This window comes from Poecilia latipinna, unplaced genomic scaffold (genome assembly GCF_001443285.1).
Source record: "Poecilia latipinna isolate Pla-1442-1.1 unplaced genomic scaffold, P_latipinna-1.0 Scaffold81, whole genome shotgun sequence".
Classification (NCBI taxonomy): Eukaryota; Metazoa; Chordata; class Actinopteri; order Cyprinodontiformes; family Poeciliidae; genus Poecilia; species Poecilia latipinna.
The window spans coordinates 534,995-562,990 of record NW_015112697.1 but is presented as its reverse complement, the minus strand read 5'-3'; the positions used below and the strand labels follow the sequence as shown (position 1 = coordinate 562,990).

Sequence of the window (27,996 nt, the reverse complement as noted above, 5' to 3'; positions counted from 1 at the left end):
GCCTCTAGTGGTCAGGTAGCGGCGGTACAGAGGAGATTCGTGTTTCAAACAGCCACCAATGGGGGACGGGTCATTTCTGTTTTCACCGCAGGACCTCAAACAGGCAATTGTACAGTTTTGGTCCTCCATAACCAACGGCTCTTTGCACGAAATAAACAAAAACAATAATGAATCAACCATTCGTGCCGATGATTTCCTGATAACATTCCCAAAAATGCTCTATGCGTGTTGGTATGTGCTAGAAGATGGCGGAGTCGGACGGTGGCGATTTTACTCCGAAACAGTCGGAGAACAGGTGAGTGAGCTGCAGTTCATGGTGTCGTAAGTTGGCGGTGTGTATCTGGTACCACGATGTCTCCCCACGGCCATTGAACCGGCTGTACTCCGAAGTGACTCGCGGCACGGCTTCTTCAGGTCAGGAAACACCGAGGCTGTGATTCGGCCTCCAGACCCTGGGGCTCCTTTAGCTTTATATATAACATGTCTTAAGCAGGTTAAATTACGTTTACATTAATAATACTTTACACAAGGCAGTTAACATTTTTTAAGTTACAATAATAATTTTCTTTAGTGATCACAATACCACAAGAAATTTGAGAATTCAGATAGAATATGAAAAGAGCAAATGTTTTATTTTTAATGAATAAATTTGGTTGTCTTAATTGATAGTCTATATCGCTATAGACAATCATAGTGTATTTCTCAAACAATAAAATTAAAACCCACTTCATAGTAAGTGCTTCTTTTTTTTGGGAGTATTTACAAGTTGTCTTTAACTTAACTTAAACAAAGTAGTAATAGCATTTTATTTTTACATGTTACCAGTATCAAATATTCAGATTAAGCAGTGTGTAAGTGTAAACTTTAAAAAATAAGAATGTAAAAAATGAAGGGAAAGAAGTAACTTTTTGTGGGTGGGTCACTCTGTTAAAATGATTGGATATTATTACCTTAATTTTTCAAGGGTTTAATCTTATTATTGCATCCAATGTCATTCTCCTCTGCTTTTCTATTTTTCCTCAATATTTGATATTTCCACTCAGAAAGAAAGAAACGAAATCTCTTTATGGATTTGTACAATTAGGATGACTTTGTGTAAATGTTTGTAAACATAAATATTTTCCCCAGGCCTCATTGTGTAATGGATGCATTTTTATATTTTTATTCTATCTGATGTGATGCTGAAAAGAGTTCTGGGACGACACTGTGCAGTGCTGTTTTTGTACTCTTATATGTTGTTTTTACAAGCAACTGATGGAGCAATATTTCCTTATTCTCTTATTGTTGTTTTTCCTTTCTAATTCCTTTAAGCATGTGAAGATTTAAAGTTCCTGGAGAGATAAATGGCTTTCTCTTTAGTGTTTTTTTCTTTGTACATACAAATGCATTCTCACTCATTCAAAAGCTCTACGCTAAATGCATTCCCCTCTGCTTGACTAGTAAATTACATTATGTTTCCATTAGAATGTTACTGGATACTACATATCCACACACTGGCCTGTTTTCATCAGCAGATAACAGCTTCTAGATGTAACAGTTCAGCTTAGATTTCTGTTAGGAATATATTAAATTTGCATTTGAAAAGGGGGGGATTGCATTCTAGCTTATTGATGGTTACAAGGCCTATTTCTCTTTCCAGTATGGCTAACAAGAATAGTACCCTGCGCTGTACTTTTTCCGCCCCGAGCCACAGTGCCACTCTTCTCCAGGGCTTGTCGGTTTTGCGGGCTCAGGGCCAGCTCCTGGATGTCGTGCTGGCTGTCAATGAAGAGCACTTCCAGGTCCATAAAGCAGTGCTGGCCGCCTGTAGTGATTACTTCAGGTTAGTCTGGAGATTTCACTAAGTCCATTTGGATTTTCAATCGAAAGCACTTAGCTGATGCTTGCAAAAAATAGGGTGGAAATAATGACTTGTAAAATAGTGTTGTTTTCAATGTATTATCAGAAGTTATTGAGTGAATGTTAATGGTGGGTGAAAATGTTCAGTAGGAAAGCCTACAGTGCCTTACAAAAATATTTCTACCTCTTCAACTTTTTTGGGTGGATTTTTATGGTTATTGTTTTGCTGTAAGCTGAACCTCCGTCCCAGTCACGAGTCTTTTGCAGCCTTTCTCAGGGCTTCTTCCACCTTGTCTTGTTGCTGGTTACATTTTCCCATTAACCTTGAGCATCTTCTCTTCCCCTGCTGAAGACATAGCCTTTCTACAGAACAGTGCCAATATAATTTTTTACTGTAGGGATGGTGTGTTTGTGGATGTGCAGTGTAACTTTTCCATACACAGTTTTTAATGTAGGCCAAAACTTTGACTTCACATTCTTCATGTTTGCTGTATCTCCTACATGGCGGTCAGCAAACTGAGCTTTGTTTTGATATAATGGCTTTTGTTGTCCATAATTAATATATTTGTATAGTTTCCCTGTAATCACATTTTTCCATCTCATCTGTAGATCTCTGTAACTCTTCCATATGCATTTTGGCTGGTTTTCTAAATAATATTCTCCTTGCCCAGCCTGTTAGTTTGTATGGAATGCTATGTCTTTGCAGGTTTGTGGTTATGCTACTCTCTTTCTACTTACAGATGATGATTAACCAGTGCTCAATGTGGCATTCAAATCTTGGGATATTATTTTATAGCACAGCTCCATTTTAAACTGCTCCTTGATCTTTGTGGTTGTTCAAACGGTATGAATACATTTGTAAGGCTCGGTAGGCAATTAAGCCAAAAGATAACCTTATTCTTACTTTTTATTCACTGACTGTTTACGCTAGACTCAGAAGAATCTCATACAACTTTTTCAAACAGAAGTACACTTGTAAATAATGTGATGTATTGTGCTCTTTTTGATTTCAGAGCTATGTTTACAGGAGGCATGAGGGAGTCAAACCAAGACACCATTGAGCTAAAGGGTTTGTCAGCCCGAGGGCTGAAACATATCATCGACTTTGCCTACAGTTCAGATGTAACTTTAGACCTGGACTGTATTCAGGATGTTCTGGGGGCTGCTGTGTTTCTCCAGATGGTTCCCGTAGTGGAGCTCTGTGAGGAATTCCTTAAGTCTGCAATGAGCGTCGAGACCTGCCTTCACATTGGGCAGATGGCCACCACGTTCAGCTTGTCTTCCCTTAAAGAGTCCGTGGATGCCTTCACCTTTCGTCACTTCCTCCAGATCGCTGAAGAAGAAGACTTTCTGCACATTCCTATGGAGCGCCTCATCTTCTTCCTGCAGAGCAACAAGCTGAAGAACTGCAAGGAGATCGACCTCTTCCACGCTGCCATAAGGTGGCTCCAGCATGATGAGTCCCGCCGGGCTCAGGCGAGCAGCGTCCTCTGCCACGTGCGCTTTCCACTCATGCTCTCCTCAGAGTTGGTAGACAGCGTTCAGACGGTGGACATCATGGTGGAGGATGTGCTATGCCGCCAATATCTCCTCGAGGCCTTCAATTACCAGATCCTTCCCTTCCGACAGCATGAAATGCAGTCCTCACGGACGCTCATCCGCTCTGACGTGTTGTCCCTCATCACCTTCGGTGGGACCCCCTACACCGACAACGACCGCACAGTGAGCACCAAGTCTTACTACCTTCCTGATGCTGCTTCCCGTCAGTTCAAAGAGCTGACAGAAATGGAGACAGGGTGCAGCCATTCCTGCGTCGCAGTGCTTGACAACTTTGTGTACATTGTCGGTGGGCAGCACTTACAATACCGCAGTGGGGAGGGGGCCGTGGACAACTGTTTCCGCTACGACCCGCATCTTAACCAGTGGCTACGCATCCAATCCATGCAGGAGTCTCGCATCCAGTTTCAACTCAATGTCCTGCAGGGACAACTATACGCCACTGGAGGCCGTAATCGATCCGGGAGTTTGTCTTCTGTTGAGTGTTATTGCCCAAAAAAGAACGAGTGGTCTTATGTGGAACCTTTGAAACGCAGAATTTGGGGCCATGCTGGGACTTCGTGCAGAGAAAAGTTGTACATTTCAGGAGGTTACGGGGTCTCGTTGGACGACAAGAAAACGCTCCACTGCTATGATCCAGTACCAGACCAGTGGGACTTCAAAGCCCCCATGAATGAACCCAGAGTGCTGCATGCCATGATCAGCACCCAACAACGTGTTTACGCTCTGGGTGGCCGCATGGACCATGTGGACCGCTGTTTCGATGTGCTGGCTGTTGAGTATTACAGTCCAGAAAGTGACCAGTGGACGACTGTCAGTCCTATGAGAGCAGGGCAGTCCGAGGCGGGCTGCTGCCTTCTGGATGCTAAGGTCTACATTATAGGGGGTTATAACTGGCACCTGAATAATGTCACAAGCATCGTTCAAGTCTACAACACGGAGACGGATGAGTGGGAAAGGGATCTGCACTTTCCAGAATCATTTGCTGGCATTGCGAGTACGCCGATTATACTTCCTCAGAACACCACACAACGCTGAGATCCTGACCTGCAACTGTGAAGACTATTGTTCTGTGTGCCCTCCTACTGCCCAATGGATTGAATGAAGGTGTGAACATGTTTGAAAAATATGGATGAAGGTTTGTCTTTTTAGCTTTTTTTAGTCTTCAGTTGACATAAACTTGTTAACTTTTTAAATATAGTATATTTAAGAAACTTTCTTTCAGCTTTAGGAATTATAGCTATGACTGCTGATGATCAGGTTTCATTGAAGAGGCAAGGTTTTAGAGAAGCTAATAATCAGAGTAAATGCAGGTCTGAAAATGTATTAATCCAATCATAATTATTGCAGAATTCCTGCAGAAAAGGCTAGAATGTGATTACCTTGGTCTAGTTAACCATGGAAAAGATAATAAAATCTTTCCAGCCTTTATTTTTTTATTCCTTTGTCAAAATGTTTTGTTTTCCCTCTGTTCTTTGTTTCTTCTTTGTGTCCTCCCATCTTTCCTTCTGTCCACATTTCCCTCGTTTCTCTTTTCCTCCCTCTCTTATGTCAATTTCTTTTTTGTGTGCTTCTTTGCCTTCTTTGTTCCTTGTTTACTTACACCCTCAAGTCACTCCTTTTTTCTTCTCTTCCTTGCACCCTTACTTCTTTGTCCTGTGTCCTTTCTTCTTTTCCTTTTTTAGTTCTACCTCTCTACATTATAATTTTCCTCCTTTCCTTTCTCGTGTCCTACATTTGTTCATTACGTGTGTGCTTCCTTCCATGCTTCTTTCCCTCCTTGTCTCTTCCCATTCTGCATTCATTCCTTCATTCCTTGTATTCTTTCTTTTGTACTTTAAGTCATTCATTATTCCCTCTCTTTCTTCTTTCCTCCATTTTCATTTTTTGTGTTTTTTATTCCTTATCTCTTTTTTTCCTTCCTTTCATTTGTTATTCACCCTCCCTTTGTTTTGTTCATTCCTTTTATTGTGTCTTTTCTGTTCTGACATTTCATTCCTTATGTGCTATCTTTAGTTCTTTCTTATATCCTATTTCTTTATAAAATATGTGAATCCTGCTATAAATTGATGATGAATGTTTGAATTTCATATTTTAAAATGGTGATAAGACTAAGTCTGAAATCTTTATACATGCAGGAACACTGTTTTTAAATGCTTGGCAATTTAAAAAGTGTATTATCATAGCCCAGTTCACTGGTGTAGCATTAGCTAAATTGTAGTAGATTTTCAGAGAAAAATATTACTTTAATTTGTAAAACTAATGAAGGGCTTACATTACAAAAGGCACATCAGATATGACATTCCTTAGAAAATCAGCATTTAAAATGTTGGACAATTTGATTGTACAGAAGTTTTATTTGCTATGCTGTTTAATTTTTGAAACAATTTACCTTTAAGTCAGTTACTGTAGATATATCCTAATCAACAAGCTACATATCAGCACATAAATGCTGGCACAAAAACAAGAATAGGATGATTTACAGTTTAAAATGTGTTCCACATGATTTTACTCTTTATGTGAATGTCTTTCTGATTTCTGATATGTTTAATGGAACTGAAACTGTTTCGGATGTTTCTTTTTCTCACCTAAAATCACACACAACTGCAGACCTCTTGCGGCAGCTACATGAATAATTTATTTGTGTCTTAATACAATGTTTTGCATTGTTTTTTTTCTCTTTCCTTGAAGCTTGTTCACTTAATCTTTGCCATTTTAATTTTTCTGCATCCTTAGCTCTTTTAAAGCTATATTATGAGATATTGTGTTTGTACATGACCTATATATTTGTTTTTACTTTAAGAAGCAAACCTTTTGTTTTTTCCCCTTTTGAACTTGACCACCTCCATGATAGTGAGGAGGGTTTTTTCTTTTTTTTTGTGGAAAAATGTCAGCTGTCTGCTTGCCTAGGCGTGTCTTGTTCTGCCTGTACCAATCAAAGCACATTATATTGTCAAAGTGCAATACAGTGAAAACTGATGTACTCCAGGGGGAATGTACAAGTTTGTGTAGCTTCATGTCAATCCTTTATTAAAGTCAATAGTGTTTTAAAAATGTACACCTTTTGTGTCTATATTGGCTTTATAAATATGTTCTGACACTTCTGTACCTCAGGTTTAGAGAGAAACCAATCTGATTTTTTTGAATATAGGGTAAACATTCTTTTTCATCATGTTTTCTTTTAGTTGTCTAGAACTTAATTTACAATTTTTTGTGAAATGTGACAATAACACATTTGCAGTGCTTTGCAAAGAAATTACATTACTTTCTTTTCATATCATACTTACTTACAACCACAAGCTTGAGTGTATTTAATTGTGATTTTATGTGGTAGACCAACACAAATAAAATGATTTTCACTTTTTTCAGGGTGATTTGAAGTTATACATTTCCACTAAGCTGCCATTTTTCCTATAAAGTCTGTGGCAAACTGAAAATGGGGCTTTTATATGTCTTTTGACAGTGACTTTCTTCATACCACTGTTCTATGCAAGCTAGACTTGTAGTGACACCAACAATTATCATGACAATAAACTATCTCAACTTAGCTGTTATCCCGGACCAATCTACTATGTTCCATCATATTAATGGTGCTGTTTGTTCACTAATGTAATGGAAAACCCCTTACCCCCACTAATAAACCTCTGAAGCCTTCACACAGCAGCTGGATTACACTGAGATTGGATTACAACTAATTAGATTACTTCTAATTTCAGTTTGCTGCGTTAGATTTTACTTAGGGCTATCAAAATAAGTGACAATAGATTTTCATGTCAGATTCTAAAATGTAAATTTTGTGTAATTTTCCTTCATCAGTGATTTGCTTCTTTATATGAGTATGATATAAAAATTTTAATTAGCCAAAATCACACTTTGCTTTAGTAACGTGACAAATGTCACAAAATTTATCACAAATGTATTATATTTCAGTCAGTTTGCCCCTTGTCACTTTTTCTGTGACCAGGTGCAGATTTTATTGTCTTTCCGTGCATATCCATGTTTATTTTCCCCCCTTTATGTTACTATTAATAACGAACATCTAGGGCACACAATTCCCCCTGTGGTGAGTCTTATTTTATCTCAAACTCGGCCTGCCTCTCAGATTCCGCAGGCAGCTGAAGCAGAGAGGGGTAACATCAATAGAGGCGTTCGGCCGTGCGTCGTGACGACAGTACGAGGGCCTGGCGTCGTGCGTAGCGTAACATTCCATTGAGAAGAAGAGGGAAAGATGGCGTCCTCTAACAATCCGCGCAAATTTAGCGAAAAAATCGCTTTGCATAATCAAAAGCAGGCGGAGGAGACTGCCGCTTTTGAAGAAGTGATGAAGGACTTGAACATCACCAGAGCCGCTCGGGTAAGACCCCCACCCCCTCACAGGCTGGTCCCAGTTTGTTGCATCGCTGTTTTTGGCAGTTAACGAACACTGCGGTGATATGTTTGAGCGACTGCTCTCTATTTGGGTAAGGTCCATGTTTTCTTTCTTAGCTGTATCGGTATATCATAATCACAACACACTCCCATGTCTGTTGACGGGCGCTACATTTTTTTTATTTTGTCGATAAAACATGCGTGGTTTAGTGCACCGTTAATTGGCTCCGCTAGCAGTTTGAGTTTAACGTGCACCTGTTCCCTATGTATGATTTCAACGGTAAGTGCACGCGTTTCGGCTGCTTCCAGGCGCACACATCACCGCATAATAACATGTTGAGGCTGTTGGCAGGTAAATTAAAGCGGAGCAAATGCGAGTGGGATCTCCGACAGGTTTAAGGCAGCCTTAACTGGCCAATCGGACTCACTGGACGTGGATTCCCTCCCGCCCCCACGTCAACTGTTTCCACCGTGGCACGTTTTAATTCAAACAAAAACACAATTTAAAACGGAAGCTTAGTTAATGTTTTACATGTTTCATCCAGCCACACCCCTGGACTGCACTAGTTTATACAGATTTGTTGAAAGTCAGCAAATGGATCACAATGAAATGATTTATCAACTCTCTAATGATAATATAATAAATAATCCTGCTCTTCAGGGCCCACTGTCCTGAATGTTTTAGGTGTTTCACCACTGCCACACACCTGGCTCAAATGAATGGGCGATTAACTGGCTTCTGCAGCGCTTAATAGCATGTTGAGGAGGTAATCTAATCATTGGAATCAGGTGTGCTGGAACAGAGAGACATCTAAAACATGAAGGACAGTGGGCCCGGAGGAGCAGGATTGAGAAACATTGGATTATGTCTCACAATTATGTTGGGCCCATGGAGCGTGCGTGCGTGCGTGCGTGTGTGTGTGTGTGGTGGAAAGACCCTCACAACGATAAAAAGAAAAAAAAAAAAAACTAAAATAAGGGAGAGCTATGGTGCAACGACTATATAACTTGCTTACATCAGATTTTGAAAAGAAAGAGAAAGAAATCCATATATTTGTTACAACTCATTATCAGGTTTGTTTTTTTTTCTTTCCTGAAGGCTTGATGCAAGTTGCTTTTAACTTTATTGCATGTCTGGTGTTGTAATAGAATGTCTGCAAGTGCAGATTGTTTTTCCATAAAAAATTTTTTTCTTGTTTTCATTATGCTCATTTTGAGCATACGTGTCTTATGAATTACCTGATGCATACATAATTGTCTATCTGCAAAGGTCAGAAACTTTTCTTTGATGCATAAAGGAAATCTAAGCTCTTCATTTTCTGTTTGATTGAAAACTATTCCCACCATTTTTTGTGTTTGTTTTAAACATTATAGCTCTTCCTCATGCTTAATTGTTGATCTAGATTAAAGGTTACCCAACTGAGTTTGTGCGAATCGGCCTTGGGTAAACACAGATGTTGTGCTGTAAAACTCAAAAACAAAAGTTACATTATTTGGTAAATCCATAAAACTATAAATTTACTCCCTGTTGTGAGAACGATATGCAAGCATCATGCACTCAGGATAAAATTGCATCAGTTGTGCAATTAAAAACAGAGGAGGGAGTTACTTGTTGATGTTTCATATTTGCAATGTGCATTCCATAGCTATTTCTCCCCTTTTAGGAGCTAACTGAAAATGTCAGAGCTTTTGTGAATTTGACAGATTAAGCAAAAATTCTGGACCTTTTTTTTTTTTTTTTTACAGGCTTCAAAATGTATCTTTTCCTGCTCTTGCTCTGCAATGTGGGTAAAAAATGTGATTGCTTGTCAGTTGTGAGATAAAAAAAATTGTGTAAGTTTCTACTAATGAGACTTGAGCAAAATGTGACTTAATTTTTCTTCAAAGAGTAGTGCGCCTTCAAATTATTTTTAATTTCTAATAATGTTTAAAAGGCTGCCATACTATACTATATTATATAATGTAGTATAACTGTATACAAGAAATGCTACCTATTTATTAATGAGCAGCTTACAACCAGGGTATTCAGTCAGATTTCCAACAATTTAAGTTCACATTTAGTAGGTCACAAGGATCGGTTGAGACCAACAGTTAACTTCACATGAGTTAGTGGGGGTCAATGCTGAATGCAAGGACATGGACTAGTAAGGACTGCTAGCCTATAACTTTTTAAACCTTTAGCGTTTTGTGGCAAACCTTCACATTTTGCTACATTTTAAATGTGAGGACTGTTTTGTTTCAGATTGTTCTGTTTGGATTGGAATAATTTTTTTTTCAAGACTTCTTCTTTGACTTAAAAGATATCTTCAGAAATGTAAATAATTCTTTCTTGAACAGAAAGGCAGTATAAATCAGATGGAGTTTGTTCACTGCCACTCCCTTCCTCTGGAATGAAGCTCTTCAAAATAAGGATTATCTATCAAAATAAAAAAAAGTTTACTGTCCCTTTAATCGAAAGAGGGAGGCAGGGGCCATGGCAGTAAGTGTTGAGGACATCCAGCATGAGCAGCAGCCAGTTAGTTTTTCTCTGCCCCAAGCCCCAAATGATGAGGGTTAATCATCCAGGAAGCTCCACCAGCATATATTGGATGAATCAATTGACTCATTTCTTCAAGCTGCACTGACATCAGGAAGTGTTTGGGATATTTTTTTTTCTTCTGTTTGCTGGAAATTAAGCACACTTTATTACTATGATGCGTGTGTCTAACCTTAAGCCATACTGATATTTCCTAGGAGAGAAACACTCTTCAGTTGTATAGTCTCTGCCTGATTCCCTTGTGTTGCCATTTAGATTTTCTGTCACTGCATTATGTCTGATCATCTGACTCAATTCTTCTGGGTGTACAGGATGTCAGTGTTTTGTTTTTGTTATAGCATACATTACTTTTTATTACTGTTATATGCAAGTAGTAAATACCCAACTGTGACAACTCAAGCTGTCAGTCCAGTGTCATTCGAATCAGCTAGTTTTGTTTGCTTGTCAGTTGTCCATGAAAAAGCCACATTTGCCTGTTTCATCTTGTTACATTTTTTCAGTTCATAAAAGCCCCACTCATTAATCTTGCATATAATCATTGTAGACTTGCACGCATTGCCCATTTTTAGCATCTCTTTTGTTTGTGAATCAGATCAGTCATTCACTCATGCTTTCATGCAATTTTACTTTGCACAGTTGCAGTTACAGAAGACCCAGTATTTGCAACTAGGGCAGAATCGTGGACAGTACTATGGAGGCTCACTGCCCAATGTCAATCAGATTGGGAATGGCAACATTGACCTGCCTTTTCAGGTGAGCCCCTAGCCTCTCTCAGCAATGGTTTTGTTCTGGATCAGTGTACCTTTGTCAGCTGTTGGTGAATGTTGGACACACACAGGTTTCAGCTGTTTTTCAGATTTGTTGAAAAATACTTTATGTACAGACTATCCATTTTTAAAGAGGAGTAAAAGAGTCTGCTGGCTTTTCTCTGGCTGCGACAGCTGTAAGACTATTTATTGGCTGGTTAGAGCTGCATCTTCCACCAGGTTTCATCATACCTCAAAAGTTAAAGAAGAGCTTGTCTTAAAGTTTTTTTTTCTTCCCCATAATTGAGAATTGGTTCCTAAATTTTAAAGTATACCATTGCTTGTCATGGCTTTTCATCTTTAATTACATTTGCCAACTTGGCTTGACCCATCTTAAAGTGAACATGTTTAGCACCATTTATTCCAATGCAAAGATTTGCTCTGTTTGAAAGGACTCCTCTCATCTCATTTACCTGGTGTGTCCACCTTAGAACTCTGTGCTGGACACCAGTCGGACAAGCAGGCACCATGGACTCGTGGACCGTGTTTACCGCGATCGTAACCGCATCACGTCTCCTCACCGTCGCCCACTTTCAGTGGACAAACACGGTCGCCAAATATCCTTTATATTGCACTGTCACATGTGCCAATCAGACTTGGAAGTTACTTTGTCTCACCTTCCTAATCTGTTTTATTCATCCATGATTTGGAATATCAGTCAAATGCAATGTCCTTTTTTCACATGAAACCACATTTTACATTTCATATGGTAATTAAGGTCTCAGAGTCCGAAGGATTGTGGTCATCTGAAAGTTCCTTTAGATGATTGGCTTTGAAACTGACCCACCAATATTTTGACTCTTATCCACCTCTGGAAGTAGCAGTTACTATGTTGGTTTGGATAGAATGAGATTGTGTAACTAGTGAGACAGAGGTACAAAGCAAAGATGGCAACATGTGTTCATGATGGAGACATTGTATCATCTTCCCTTCCATCTGATCTGAAAAATATAAGCAGAATTTGATTGTGATTAAAAAATTGTGATTGGGATTGGGAATTGCATCAAAGAGCACAGCTCTGGAGAAATCCTCCAAATGCTACTGAAAGCTGTAAGACACACCCATTTGATTTTGTAATTGAGTGTATGTACAATTCAGTAACATTTCTGTGTTAAAAGTCTGTTTTTCTTTTATGTTTTCCTGTTTATGTTGATTTGAAGATCAATGAATTAATGATTTATTTTTTGTACATCCACTGATGACCGTCTGCTGAGTTACACATGTTAGTATGTTGCACTTTAGCAGAGTTATTCTGACGAATGTTTTCCATTTTTAGTTTAGAGATTTGATCTCCCTGTAGGATTTGTCCAGGATTATTTATTCATAATGTTTTAGGCACAAAGGGATGAACTAAAGCCTGTATCTGATTGATTCTTCTATTTTTCCTCATAATTATTAGCCTTGACTAGATTTACATTGACAGCTGTCCCTACAGTTCAGTTTACCTCTCCCCACCGCCAGACACAAGCTGGAGAAGGTAAGTTTCTTCGCTTGTCCGTTTGCACGAGGTTGGAACTACCCAGTCAGAAACAGTTATTTTTATGCCTTTAATTAGAGTAGAAATTACTCACAAGGATGGACCACCGATTGGGCAACCTGGTGGCAAATAAAGTTCAGTAACGAGGGCTGTAACCCCTGATGGGTATGGTGCTGAACAGTTGGCCCTCTTCCAGTGTTGGGATTCTGCTGACATCTCATCTTTCTGTCACATACAGGACGAATTCGGATTCGGCCTTACACCAGAGCGCCATGAACCCGAAGCCCCAGGAGGTGTTTTCAGGAGGATCGCAGGAGCTGCAGCCTAAACGAGGTGAGGGAGGATCCAGTGATAAAGACACAGAGAATCTTTCATTTATTCATGAGCAACGTGCTAATCCAAGCTGCAAACCTCTGAAGACACAAAAGAGATGGTGTCAGAGAGAGGCAGATGTAGACGCGTGGTAAAATATTTAAGGTGCAAATGGAAGCTGATCTACTGAGAAGTGTTTCTGTTTGACTTTGTACTCTGCTGGCTGTAGAAGTTTCTGAATGAAGCTGATTCAGGGCAACCTACAGAGCAAAATCAATCATTAACTGACTCCTTATCGATCATGTCTTTTTATGTGTAAAGCTCTGGTACAATGAAGCCAAGATTAGCTGGCCTCCGTTCAGCGTCTGGTGGTCACCTGTGCTATTTTTAGAAATGTGGGAATCTGGTGCACAGCAGTACTATTTTCTGCATGGCGGCTTGGGATATTGATGACTAATTTCTTTCAGTAAGGCTTTGCATTTTTGGATATTGTCTCAACAAAAAAAGTGTTCTGTTTTTCTTTAATAGTGCTGCTGCTTACGGTGCCAGGGACGGAAAATTCAGAGTCGGATGCAGACAAGGATGCACAGAAGCAGCTGTGGGATGACAAGAAGGTACCAGTGGGACAGTGAGGGACTGTAAAGTGAACTCATGTGGTGAATTAATCATGACTCTTTTTTTGTTTTGTTTTGCTTTTTTAGGATGATGCATCTCAGCCTAATACATGTGATGTCCCAGGAATCAAGTGAGTATTACTATTTTGATTTTCCAAACCTCTGCTTCTTTTTTAACTTCCATTGAAGAATGCTTAAGTTTTTCTTATAATGACCATCATCACATAAGTGAAAGAAGATTTCTAATTGGACAATGCTTTGCTAAATGTAATGAAGCTGTAAACCAACCATATAATTAAAGCTTCAATGTAATTTGATGTTTTTCCACATCAGAGAAGTATGTAACTTTTTCTAATGTTCTAGATTTATTTTTCTCCCTTCTAAGTTCTCAGAGAGGCCAACATAGAAATTACCAACTGATTAAGAGTTATAATAATTTGAGGGCTTTGTTTTCATATTGCAGATCTGAAATACTTTATAGAGTCTAAATATCTGTCACATAATTGATTCACTCATCAGCAGTTAGAATTATTATTAAAGCAAGTTATCCAAAAACATTTTTTGATGCCGTTTTTGTGTTTCACGTCACTAACCAAGTGGTTGCCTTTTTCCAGTATATTCCCATCACCAGACCAGGAATTAAGCCCATCTGTGGTCCCAGGTGCTCACAACACTGGTGGTTCGCTGCCGGATCTGACTAACATCCAGTTCCCTCCTCCGCTGTCCACACCACTTGACCCCGAGGACACCGTGTCCTTCCCTTCACTTAGCTCAGCCAACAGCACGGGCAGCCTGACCACCAACCTCACCCACCTGGGCATCAGTGCTGCAAGTCATGGTAAGAGCTCTTACATGTACCAAAATTAGGACGATGGAGGAGGAAGACGAAAAGACATTTTTTACTCCCAATTAAGAAAGTAGGTTGTTTTAGCCAATATCTTGAGGTGCGTTTCCTTAGCCTGTTTTTTTTTATTTTTATTTTTTAATCAAAATAATTTTACTATGTAACAGGAAATTTTTATTTACAATAATGGAAAATTAATCTCTAACCCGAGGCACATTACAACCCAGATGATTTCAGAATAGGTTTTGTTGTGTATCTATCTGTGTGCAGAAAATATTAAACCTAGCTTTGTGTTAGATGCTACTGTTATTACCCTCCTTTGATTTGGTCTTCTCTTTGCCAGTGGGCTGCTGGCTGCCTCTCATTATGTCCTCAAATCTCATCCTCTCAGAGCTGATGAGTATTTTGGTCAGACAGCAGTTACTCACTACATCTTGTTCTGGTCACCAGCTGTTTTATTTTCTGTGAAATTCTCATTTAAAATTAGTTTCCTGCATATTCGATATCCTCTTTGCTTTGGACGGCATCAATGTTCACTTGCTTGTTTTTGACACATAAGTGAATAAACGTGATCTGTGGGGAGCCCAGTCTGTTAATAGAAGTAAAGCTTTAAGCAGCTGTATATTAAACGTTGTCAATTGTCTATGATTTCTTAGCTGATTCTCATGTTTGGATGCTTAGTAATCTGACTTTCCTCTAACCAAACCCAGTGACTTGTGCATGTGTGACTCTTCTGTTGCCAGGGATCACCACGCCCTCTCAGCCTTCCATGACTGTAACGGGCCAGCGCAGGCAGCCACCCGTGGTGCCACTTACTCTCACCTCTGACCTCCACCTCCAGCAGTCCCCACAGCAGCTCTCACCCACGCTCTCCTCACCGGTTAATATTACACAGGTAAATGTCTGGCGTCTGGCTTCACTTGGTTTTTCTTCTTGGTGTTCAAGGTGAAACACCAAGAATGTGTGTGTGCTCTTGTCTTTAGGCTTTGCAAACAGAAACATTAACTTTGGAGCAGCAGCTTTCCCAGTACCCCCTGTTCAACCAGCTGACGCCTCAAGCCCAGGCTCAGCTACTTAGTGACCTCCAGAAACAGCCGGCGCTGCCACAGGGCATCCAGCTCATCGCTCTGCCCACTCTGGCCTCGTCTGGGACAGCCACCGCAAGCAGCCCCTCCCCGGACAGCCAAACCACCGCCAGCATGAGCATCAGCTCGGTAAGAAACACACAATTCAGTTAGGCGAGTGAAGGCAGGGACACAGCTTTCTGGAAATGTTTCCTAATATTGTCATAATTACCACTTTGTTGGTTTTGCTCAATATATTAATCTTTTGAAAACATGACATGATCAAAATGATCATAGCTTGCTGCTATTGTGTAGACAGACAAAATTAACTCCCTGCCAACATTTTCTCACTTCTTATGCGGAGGCTGATGATAAAACTTGTTGTTTTGTCCACTGTACAGTCATAGTGAAAGGCTTTGGCAGTGACACAGATGTTATTCTGTGGTTCCAACAGTTTATGGTCAACTGAAAAAACAACTACAACGCAAGACTTCTAAAAACTTTGATATGAAATATGTGAAATTCATGCAGAGTCGGAATGTGGAGTTTGATGCCTTTTCATAACTTAATTTATTCTGGCTTCCTGGATGTCCTCATCTTGACTCAGAGTTGATCTCAGTTTTTTTGGCTCCTTCTTATCCTGGAGCCAACTTTATAGAATTGACTATAGTTTTTTTTAATTCCAATATGATTTTTTTAACCCCCTCCTTCAGCTATTTTCCCTTGTGCTGGAATATACTCAAAGCACCAAATTGTCCCTGCATTGTTGGACGAAGTAGCTCTTGGAATCTGTTTTTAGCCTAACATTATTTATGGCAGTGTTCCTGTTCAGAGCTGTGAGTAAGCCCTCTTCCTGGGATGATGGACATTTAATCAGAGACGGTACCTTTCAGCAGCCTTCTACTGTCCATCACTAAACCTCCTGCACAACTTAACTCTCTCTCCTTGATATCTTTTTTTTAGACAAGAATATCTTCTTTTATACCCCAAGGTCTCTTTGTGCATGTAGACACACCCTCACTCACTTGCTGTTGATGTTGAACAAGCTCTGCACTGGTAACTTGATTCTGTAGAAGAACTGATCAGGAAAAACTGTCATTGAAACCTCATGAAATTGTTCTGTCCTATTTAACTTCTTACCTTGAAGTTCTCAATGATCCAGAAGATGTTTTGCATGCTTTTCTCCAGGAGTAACACAAGAAAACAATGGTTTCAGTCCCAGTAGTAACACACTTTGATACCATGTTAACATCAAACAAATCACTAGGTAATATAATAATTAAGATGCAACATTTGCAAAGCACAGCATATATGTCACTGCCAAACTTTAACCTGCAACTGTACACATTTTGATCTTATTGCTAAAGATGTGTGTGTTTGTGCCAGACATGAAGCTTAGTGTTAGCTAACCCTCTTCCCTCCAACAGTATCGCAATCAGACTGGCTCACCAGCCACTCAGTCTCCAACCTCCCCAGTCTCCAATCAAGGCTTCTCCCCTGGAGGCTCGCCTCAAGTAAGGGCCCACCCTCCGAGCTCGCTGCTGCCTGGGGAAGGGCTTTGCTTCTGGGGGAAAGCTAACTGTTCATAGCCAGGCTGCTTTTCATTCTGTGTGTTTGCACCACTCATGGTGTCAGCAGCTGCACAACTCATCTCCTCATCTCCACTGTCACAGCTGACCGTGTGCATGACAACATATTGGTTTTCTCAGTGTGCACCACACTGGGATGCTCCTTGTATAGTAAAATATTTTTCTGGAGAAAGTGCTATATATTTTTTAACAACTCAGTTTATGAATTTTAAATCCTATTTTCTGTGAGACATTTTTCCATTTTTTTATAATACAATTGTGGATAAATTAATTATGGTTAAATCAGTGAATGTTCAGGTCAAAATTTCTCAGATTCTAATCATTCATGGACTGTGCTCTCTTTGGCTAAGATGATGCTTAAGCAGGGACTCTACCACATACGAAATCCAATCCCACATTATTGATGATGTGCTCTATGAGGCGTATGTTTTTTAAGATTATTTAAGGGAAGTTTCAACTCTTCTCTACTTCTGTAAATCCAGTTTGACCTCTCTGTCATGCTGGATTTTACCTTTTCACCTCTTCTTTTTTTTGTGTTTTTGATGTTTTTTATCTTCCTAAATTGCCAGGGTTTTTATTGTCTTGGTGTTTATTATACAGTTGTAGGCTCACCACCAAGTCCTCTCCTTAATAAACTGAATTGTGATTCTTTTTTAACGGGGCTGCAGCAGCCAACATTCACTCTTTCATAGGCTTGTGTTAACCGTGGTTATGAGAACGACTTGCTTATATTTCCTGCTCTGCTGGACAGCTGTGTGATGTGTTGTCTTGCTTGGTTTTCCTTGTTACTCCATCACTAAAATATGGCCTTAGTCAGTTGGATGGCTTTTTTGTGTTAGAGGAACTTGCAATCTATTTTATTATTTTAACTTATATTTCCTTTCCCCTGCAGCACATTCCTGTGGTGGGCAGTATATTTGGCGACTCCTTCTATGATCAGCAGCTGGCATCGAGGCAGACCAATGCGCTCTCTCACCAGGTAACCAAGACTACCAGTAACTGAGGACAGAACGTTGTCCTGACTCTGCTCTGCCTGACAAATCTGTTCTTTTCAGCTCGAGCAGTTCAACATGATTGAAAGTCCCATCAGCTCGTCCAGCCTTTTCAGCCAGTGCTCCACCCTCAACTACACGCAGGCGGCCATGATGGGCCTCACCGGCAGCAGCTTACAGGACTCGCAGCAACTCAACTACAGTAACCATGGCAACATCCCCAACATCATTCTAACAGGTAGCAGCACCACCACCCATTCATACATTGTCCTTCACATGTCCTTCACATCTTTTCCAGGCAAAAAGATGGGAGTGCAGCTGAGACCAGATATTTAAATATACTATAAAATTCAACCCATAACTGTTTCTCACCCCTTATCCATTATTAAATCCGACCAAGGTCTGCCTGTTTGAGGTCAGTTAGGATTACTAAAACTATTTATATTTGCTACATACCAGAGCTGGAGATTTTTTAAAGCTCTAAATTCTTTTGATATCCTTCTACAAGCTTCTCGCAACAGTTTGCACGAATTTTGGTCCATTCGTCTTGACAGAACTCTTGTATCTGAATCAGGTTTGAGCCCAAACATACTTTTTCAACTCTTCTTTAAACATTTTCTTTGTGATATCGGTCAGGGCTTTGTGATGGCCCCTCCAAAATACTGAACTTGTTTCACTTGTGCAAATTTGGTGATAGGCTTAAGTTCCCCCACAAACGTGGGCACACTTTACAACGCAGAGCACACGTCTACCATACACATCTGCTCAAAGGTTTATTTTCACGCCCATGTGCTCTTTGTTGCACAGTAAACTGTTTGGGAGGAAACGGGAGTTCACACTGAACTGTTTTGTATGTTATGTCAAGCTGATAAGATTGAGAGTCAATGCAACCAGTTGCAAGGACGCGCATCAGACAGACTCCCGCTTTGTGCCACCAACAGGTATGTGGTGGTTGCTTTTTATTGAGAAGAAACATGGCTAGGTGCCCAACTAGCTAGCGTGGTGAGTGGTGCTGGAAAGATTTAAAGACTTAACTTGAAAATTATTGGAAAGTGCTTGAATTCTACTTGGGAGAATTCAAGATTTTCGGATTGGGGGAAATAAAGGAGTCTGTTATGAGAAATATAGGCAATCGGTACGCCTGACTAATAAATCTCAACCGTCTGCAGACGGTGTGCGTAGAGTCCGCTCATAGAAGATGCTGAACGCCCAAGTATGTGGGGGCCTTCAGGGTTATTGATCAATTGGAAGACCCATTTATGTTGAGATGTTTGAATATTTGAATAAGTCGTGATGCCATCTGATCATGATGCCATCTGATCATGATGCCATCTGTTTTGTAAAATGTATCCGTCCCATTGGTAGCTAAATGACTGCTTTGTGTTGAAGCTGTCTGCGTTTCTCTGCTGTCACCTTTCTTAGTCACAGGTGAGTCTCCGCCCAGCCTCTCTAAAGAGCTGACCAACTCTCTGGCGGGTGTTGGTGATGTCAGCTTCGATGCCGACTCCCAGTTCCCCCTGGATGAGCTGAAGATAGATCCACTCACACTGGACGGACTGCACATGCTCAATGACCCCGACATGGTGCTCGCTGACCCCGCCACGGAGGACACATTCAGGATGGACAGGCTGTAGCGAGGCTGTGCTGGAGCAAAGAGGGAAAAACAAAAACACTAACGTGAGTGAAGAGAAACAAAGGGCAGGATGAACCCTCTCCCTCGTTGCATGGCCGTCCAGCTGTATGACTCTTTGAAAGATGCGCCACCAAAAAACACAACGGGGAAAAAGTCGTCCATTGGCTTGCAACGGGAATGGCCTCGCTGTTGTTTTGATAAAGATTGGTCGCTCGGCGCTTTCGCTAGCCTACTCTTGTTTACAGTGCTCCATTACATGCCACATATATTTAAAAAAAAATGCACATTATAGCCATTTTCTTTTCATATCCACATTCATTTTAATCTTTTTTGCTTGTAGCAGGAAGCTGCTAATTTATTGGGTAAAATAATTGTTTTGGCTATGTATAAAAGAGGAGGAAAATAAACAGCATAGCTGGTTTACTCACCACCCTTCAATGAAACAAGTTCTCCTACCATAGCATGATGACTTTCTTTTTGACACTCAAAGCTTTATTTTTGACAACCAAATGTTATTTTCATCTTGTATATGTTTTTATGCTTTGTGTATTTATGTTTTATTTATTTATTTATTTGGTCAAAGGGTTGATATTTTATAACTTAAATTTGATGCCAAAATGTCTGTAGGTGGAGTGTAAAATTTCACTGATGTAATTAATTACAAACACATAAATGTTTTTTTTTTTTTTTTTAATTATTATTTTAAGCTTTTACTTGGGAAACGAAGGAGTGCAAAACCTCCCCATAGTTGCTCTTTTGGTGTTAGTTGTGCCATTATTTAATATTGTGCTGAAGTCCAACAAGCAAATCTAGAAATCAGTTCTAAGCACCACTTCAGGTGGACTTTACTGGGATTACCACTCATCAGGAAATTCAATTTAACCAAAACTAAAGAAAAGTGCATCAGAATTCATTCTCAGCAAGAAAAAAACCATTATATACACTATATTGCCAAAAGTATTCACTTAGCATCCAAGCAATTTATTTCAGCTGTTCTAATCACTTCTGGGGCCAGAAGTGCATACAATCCCGGATTTAGGCATACAGAACACTTCTAGAGACGTTGGGGGAATATCCAATGTGTTATTCTCAGGAGCTAGGTGAGAGTTGTGGTGTTATAGAAAATCACCTGAACAGTATGTCCAGTTGTGACATTTGCTGACCACTAAATATTCCTCTCAACTTGTGGCAGTGTTACAAAAGTTGAAGTAACTCAGCCAGAAGTGGTAGGTCAAATAAAAGGTGCACTGCATTCAGAAATCACCAACTTGAAATCCTTAAGATTAGCTCAGTGCATAGCGCACTTCATGAAAAAGGTTTTGATGGCTGAGCAGCTACATCCTTCCCATAAGTCATCAAGTGTAACATACAGAATCAGAAGTGTAGCTGTCTGAGTCTGGTAGTTTGTGTCAGATGTAAAGTTTGGTGAAGAGTTCACATTCTTAGTTCCAGTGAAAGAGCTTGAAACGCTTCAGGATACCTAGCAAGACTGTAAAAATGTAGATTAGAGAGTTTGGATGAAGTAGAGTGGCGATCATGTGCCGAGCCTTATGTCACGTTCCTTTTACCTTGAAAGTCTGAACTTGAAGCTGTGTTTTACCTCACACCCAAAGTGGGAGTGTTCCAGTTAACATAGTGTGAGAAGTCTTGTGATTGCCCAAGTAGATCTTGCTTGCAGTACCTCTTGCGATCTTTATTTTAAGAATTACATTCCATAAGCAAACACCACTCTTAATTTTAGTTTATAGTTGCGGGCACTACATGCAACATTGATTTTAGACACACTCTTTCAAGTTTGTCTTGTAAAATAAAATGTCTCCACCACAGCTTACTACTGTTGATAGCAGCCATATTGAAACTGGAAGTCAACTTTACAAATCGCATTGAGTGGGAATGTGTCTTCAGGGGGCACTGACGTTGATTTTTCAGACTGGGAAGTCAGAATTTCCGAGTTCTGACTGCAAATGGAACACTCCATTATCGTCCAGCAACAGTGTCTGGTCTCACAAATAGACTTTTGAAAGATTCACACGAAGATACTCCTAAACCTTGTGGAAATCCTTCCCCTAAGAAACGCAGCCGGTAGAGCTGCAAAAGGCAGGCTGACAAAATAAACCCGGTGAATTAACTATGGGATGTCACGCAAGGTCATATATGTATTGAGAGCCAAACAAGGAAATACTGATGGCAATGTAGTTTATAATTAAGCTGAGAAGTTCACTTGAAAAGTAACACATTTGTTTTTAAACCAGAGAACATTCAAATCTGAATATTTTTCAGTCACTGTGAAATCACCTGATTTTGCCTTACACAGTGTTTTATGTGACGACGTATTTTCCTAACTGAATATTTGACCTTTTCTTGTATTTGAGACAAACTTTGGTCAGTCAGTAATCTCTGTGGTTATGTAAAGTGTAAACAAATCGATGTACTGTATTTTGTAGCTGTACACTTGATGACCAAATTGTCTTTTTGTTTTTTTACGTGGGACAAAAAGAAAACGGGAAAAACAAATGTCCAAGAAATGATGTAAAGAGTTCAATTATGGGGAGGCTTTATGCTCCTTTACAGGGGGTCTCTAACAAAAACGCAACTGAAGTTAGATACAGAGAGAGGAATCCGAAGTCAAGTGAAGTGTTTTAAGAGATTTCTCTTGAAGAATGTTTATATCCTCTGATTAGATGAGGTGCACAAAAGCTAGCTAAAGATCTCTTTAAGACGAACTCTTAAGTGTAATTATGTAAAATGTGCAATGTTTCAAAAACTCAAATCTGCCTTGTTCGTTCAGTCTCGGAAGCAGCAGAAATGGCTTCAAAAAACAAACACTTCACAAATCTTTCAAGCCAAACCGTTCACATTGTCATCTGCAATGAGTTCTGATCTTTGTTGCCAAAATGTTTCCAGTTGCACGGCTGATGTTGACAACACTACCTTCGCATTCATTGCCAACTGGTCCGCCTCAGCCTTTTTGTCAGAGTTTCCCTGAAAGGCTTCTGTAGATTTTTGGGATCATTTTTGGCGAACTTTAATGTTCAGGTGTATATGTATTGAAATTTTTACGGACTGTCTAAACACACCCAGGATGGGAATTACACCTGGGTGGGTTTAAAGCGTTCATTGTGTGCAGTAGACAGCTCCATCAGCAGCTTTGTTTGCCTTCAACACACCCTGACTCCTATGCAAATGAGATGACAAAAAAATCTATGGAACTTAAAGGAAAAATCCAACTTTTTCCATATGCTCAGCTGGATTTATTCTTCTGAAGCAGAATATTGGAGGTGTTTTTACTTAAACATGCATGAAACTCCTCTGAAAGCTTTGACAGACATGGTCATTGTGAGCTGCTTTTTGTAAAAAAAATAAAAAATAAAATAAAAAATTATAGAGGCTTTCACTGAAAACTTTATTTGGCCCAATTTCAGCCAAAAATCGATTGGTTGTACTTTGTAAAGTATGGCAAAAAAGCTAGTTTTGATGTTTGAGTGCAGAACGGGAATGTTTTGGTGGCGGTATGACAATCAAAGACCAAAATTGTGTTTTGAAATGTTGGCATAAGAAAAAAGTCTCTACGCTGAAGCATAAATCCAGCTTTAAATTAATGCTTGATGTTGCCTTCTTCTTTTTCGAAATGCTTATATTTTGTGGACAGTACGGTTGCTCAGTTATGAAAAAAATCATGATTATAACAATTATTTGAGTTTGATCACATTTTTTGTGCAAGCTTTGGCTTAAAGGTTTTATACATTTTTCTGAATTTTGCATACTAGCTAATCATTTTTTCCACCCAAGACATGTCTAATCAAATGATTGATATATATCATTGGGATATATATATATCCAAATCAGAAATGTATTTAAATTTTAGTGAACAGCAGCTAAACCTGACTATTCACTAACGGACAGGTGGCTGCAGCGACAAATACTGTCTATATCATGTTCTTGGATTGCTAACATTGTTGCAGAGGTTTAAAAACCTTGTACTTCCATGATGTTTCAGTTTTACAATGGATTTTTTTTTTTTCAGAAATCAGGAACAATATATGAAAGTAAAATAAAAAATCTTTTGTGTGATAGTTTGAAGCCAAAATTGAATTACTAATTTGATTAATTGTACATCCTCACTGGGCAGAGCACTTTTCTCTGCTCAGTAAGCTGATATCCCAGTTTAGCTGCCAGCTGTTATTTAAGATTAAACATAACCTACAAAAAGACTTGGTTACCTGAAAACGACTCCATAACCAATGTTGGATTTTTTCTTTAAGCCTAGACATTTTGTGCAGATGTTCCGTTTCCAAAGGTTTGCGTACATAAGACTTCGCTGTTGTGATGCCAGTGATTGGAGCTTCACCCCAGTCCCTCATCCTGCCGCAGTCATTCAAATGGACTTTGTACATAAAGCTGCAACAAAATGCATGACTAAACGGACAGTCCAGACCTCTAAACGAAGGCCTTCTATAGCTCTGCAGGTTTGATTTGTGTAACATTATGCTAACACAAACCGTCTAAAGGGATGCATGTTATGAGTTTCTTCCTGTGCAACAGTAAACTCCTGTTAAGTGACTCTGTTACCTCCATTTCTGTACAATGCTACTTCACGAATGATACAAGAATGTAACTTCTGTGGCAGTATTGTGGTTTTAGCCCGATGAGTTGATGTTTGGAGTGTTTGGTTCTGTCCCAGCAGGTCAAGGCTCCCCTCCCCCCCATAAAGAAACTGACTGTTGCTTGTCCCGCTCTCTCTTCACACTGTAGCATCTCTCTGCAGTCGATTGTGAAAGACCCTTTTTCAAACAAATAGGAGATGCCGCCCTGTAAATGTTCCAGATTGGCACGCGCTCTGATTGTTTGCATTTGTGGACCTCTGAAGCATCTACATTATGCAGTCAGCTGCATGACATGATTGACACATTTAGCAGGTTCTTATCCCATGCTATGTACTGGATCTTAATCTTGCTATGCTAAAGTGGAGCGTGTTTTAAGACATGTTTATTTGTTTTCTGATGTTGCCTACCATGTTTGGTTCTGGGCTGGATAAAGTGAACTGTTTCTGTTACTGTGCAATGTTTTAGTCCACTAGTTGCTTCGCACTTTAACTGTGACTCCCTGACGTTTGTGCTGGGACTGTTCGGCCCGATGTGAATGCTGACTGTTTCATAGCAGAGATATTTTAATGTAAAACAAAAAGATGGACTCTCTATTTTCTTTTGGGAACTACACTTTGGCTTGTCGTGTTTGTTTGTTTTTCTTGTTTTTTTGTTGTTGTTTTTTTTCTTCTGTTTTTATTTGAAGCTGTTAAAACTTTTAGAAGATGCAAAATCAGAAAGGGCTTATTCCGGTGCAGCTTACACTCTAATGTTGGAACTGAACGAAGGATGTTGCTTTTATGTTCCCGTGCTTCTATGTTCCCCAGTTTTAAGAATTAAATCTGATATGTGCAAAAATACGTGTTGAGAAACATGCTTTAAATTCAAAATTGTACAGAACTGGAAGGAGACCTGAAATTGATCGCCATCTTTTCATTCTGAAAAGCCTGATTTTTATTATGTATACATGATTAGGATTAAACTTCCAGGGATTGTCTTCCCTTCAAACATATGATGATGCAAAAGCCAACCAAACCTAAAGCTGCGAAATGACGAGGGGTGCTAAAAGTTTGACTTTTTTCACCAGGCATGTTTGGATTTTGAATATTTGTACACTTTTAAGATAAAATTCTGCATTTTAATTCTCTCATTGCATCTGCCTGAGGTCCATCTATTTAGCTGGGGAACATGGAACAATGGAAGCATAAATGTGATCTATTGTACCTCAGTTTTTATGTTTCAATGCTTCAAAAAAGAAAACAAACAACAACCTTGGAGTAAATTTGAGCGTTCCAGCTCTTACTTGGACTTTCCCTTGCTTCCTTATTTACTTGTAATCTAAAAATCATTACACTCAAACAGCTTGTATTTGCATCTACGCAAACTGTTACTAAGTGTACTATATGCTGTTGCGATGCTTCACCGAAGTAGCTTGGACTGTAAAGCAATGGTTCAGTTTGTCTCGCATCTGGACATATGAAACATTACAGGGCGGGTAGGTTCATACAGGAGACACTAGTGTGGCATTAGTTATCAGCAAATGCAACACTAGGACTTGATGTCAGATTTGGCAGCTTGTTAACTTTATATTTAAGAGGTACAAAAAGTCTCTTAGAGTAAAAGCATGATTAGAATTGAAATGAAAGCTTTTACCTGACTTGCTTTTGTTTTTTTTGTTCTTTTTTTACATCTACACATCTTAAATTTTACTTTAGACTCCTTGTTTTACTCTGAGACAAACTCGCATTACGCTGCAGCACAACCATCAGGTTGTGTGTATAGAGCATTGGAGATGGATTATGTATTTTGTCTGTAAAAGAGAAAATGTGTCCAAGATTTGCTGCTCAGTCAGAAAATGATGTCCCTTTAATAACCAGGGGTTACTTTTCATTGAAATCTATATGACAGGCTCTAGAAATACAGTTTTATGTTCCACTTTAAGCTTATCGTGAGAATAGCATTATATCACTGTTGTCCTGTAAGTTGTAGTGAGACCTGTAGGTATTTATTTGTTGCCATGTGATTCTCTTTTATGTGACCATTTGTTTTTATAAAGCTGAAAGAAAACCCTTGATTAAATTGAATGTGAAGGACAGAATTTTCCTCTGCATATAGTCTTGATTTTCAAAAAAAAAAATACTGATTCGGGACATAAAAAAAGAAAAGTTTTATTTCTTAACATCACAGCGTGTTGCTGTAGACATGCATGATGTTTCAGTCCTCTTGTAAAAGTGTTTTGGCTATTGTTTCTATTTTGTAACCTGTAAATGCAAATTTAAAAAGATTATTTTGGATATGTGCATGCTTGTGAAATGTTCAGAATGTTGATTTCCACTAAAAGCTGTTGAGTTTGGAACAAGAAAAAGGTCATGTCTGTTACTTAAAACTAAATATACTGGCCTTTTGAGGAGTAGGTATTTTTTTAAAAACGTCTAGACGTATCTAATTTTAGTTAAAGTTTAGCTTGTTTATAATAATAAAAAAAGGCTAAACGTGAAGTTGTATTTAACAGTTTACACATTACATATCTAAGTATATGATATGCTTCCAATGTAAAAGCTAAATTGGCACTGAAATTTGTGAATGCCTCTGAGGGTCAGCAGACAAATACTGAAAGCATTTTGGGGAAAAGCAAAGTAAATTGTTGCTTCATTTTGTATTAAACAGGGAAAGAATAGACATTTACAAGAAGTGAAAGCATTCGTATAACAGTTGCAGGAGGCTGGAATAACTTTCTGAATTGCTATTTGATATAAAGCAATGCACCTTTTGTATTACACTGTGCAATGGCAGTGCATCAACTACTTTTGCATTAAACCCCTGTCAACTCTCAGAGGTTCTGCAAACGGTTAAAAAAACTAAACAAAACAAAAAACACCTAAATCCTAATTTAAGAGCTAAACATTCTGGATTTCTAAAATACCCAAGTAAACTTTACAAAGTTGTAGCCATCCTGCAATCAGCATTTTAATCACACAGTTTAATGGTGCTAATAGTCTGCAGGTCAAAATCAATTCTTGCAGGTTTAATTGAGCTGTTGCAGCTGTGTGATTACTTTTAGAGATGGACCCAACAAAATACCCATCAGCTAAAACGATACAGAAGATTTTAAAACTGCTTCAAGGGAGAAAGTAATGTGACAAATGGTGTTGCTTTTCAACTGTGTCTAATTTTTCTAACCATCCTATGCAGAAATGTTTATACAGTAAACAAACATCTATGTAGACCACAGAAGACACCAAATAGAACACAAAAAACTCAATATGGCGGAGAAAGATGCACAGAAATGAGCATGAACACGTGTCGGTGTTTGTTCTAAATAGAACTGGACCTATGTAGAGAAGAGCCCAACCTAAATTACCACAAGCTTCAAATGTTTAATGGCAAAATGTTTCTGTTTCATTTTCATAAGATCACCAGCCTTGTCTCCAAAAATTAAGGTGTTTGTCCCTGAATGCATTTGCAAAGTATAATCTGCTTTTATATTGCTTTTGGCTTCTTCCTCAATGAGTGGCTGTTCAGCCCATGTTAGTATATGACTCATTTGATAATGATACTCTATTACCAGCTTCAGCCAGCATGCTCCCATAGCATGCTATTTTGTTCGGGCATTGATACACATGCCACTGAAACCAGAATTGCATACACTGGATAAAAAGACAAATTTTTTTCTCACTGTCTGAAGTTAAATCAGATGAAATTTCTCTTGTTTTACATTAGTTAGAATTACCAAAATTATTTATATGTTCTAGATGCCAGATAAAGGGAGAACAATTTTAGAG

General features: G+C 39.1%; 2 protein-coding genes across 6 annotated transcripts; both read left to right on the top strand.

The window, feature by feature from the left end:
- Positions 1-8: 8 nt before the first annotated feature.
- Positions 9-6,502, top strand: klhl26 (kelch-like family member 26). 2 transcript variants are annotated; one of them, XM_015019415.1, is made up of 3 exons: positions 9-295; positions 1,640-1,822; positions 2,853-6,502. In XM_015019415.1, exons 1-3 carry the CDS (start codon positions 246-248, stop codon positions 4,432-4,434), a joined length of 1,815 nt encoding a protein of 604 aa, XP_014874901.1. In that variant the 5' UTR covers positions 9-245; the 3' UTR covers positions 4,435-6,502. The 2 variants fall into 2 exon arrangements, with proteins under 2 accessions (XP_014874901.1, XP_014874907.1); XM_015019421.1 differs by lacking the exon at positions 1,640-1,822.
- A 1,007-nt stretch (positions 6,503-7,509) lies between these two features.
- On the top strand, positions 7,510-26,312 carry LOC106937723 (CREB-regulated transcription coactivator 1). 4 transcript variants are annotated; one of them, XM_015019387.1, is made up of 14 exons: positions 7,510-7,750; positions 10,937-11,053; positions 11,538-11,663; positions 12,522-12,583; positions 12,822-12,916; positions 13,424-13,509; positions 13,597-13,640; positions 14,124-14,347; positions 15,097-15,248; positions 15,337-15,567; positions 16,845-16,931; positions 17,899-17,985; positions 18,062-18,236; positions 19,475-26,312. In XM_015019387.1, exons 1-14 carry the CDS (start codon positions 7,625-7,627, stop codon positions 19,630-19,632), a joined length of 1,770 nt encoding a protein of 589 aa, XP_014874873.1. In that variant the 5' UTR covers positions 7,510-7,624; the 3' UTR covers positions 19,633-26,312. The 4 variants fall into 4 exon arrangements, with proteins under 4 accessions (XP_014874873.1, XP_014874880.1, XP_014874887.1 ...); XM_015019380.1 differs by having other exon boundaries at positions 7,513-7,750; positions 19,421-26,312; XM_015019394.1 differs by lacking the exon at positions 16,845-16,931 and having other exon boundaries at positions 19,421-26,312.
- Positions 26,313-27,996: the final 1,684 nt, after the last annotated feature.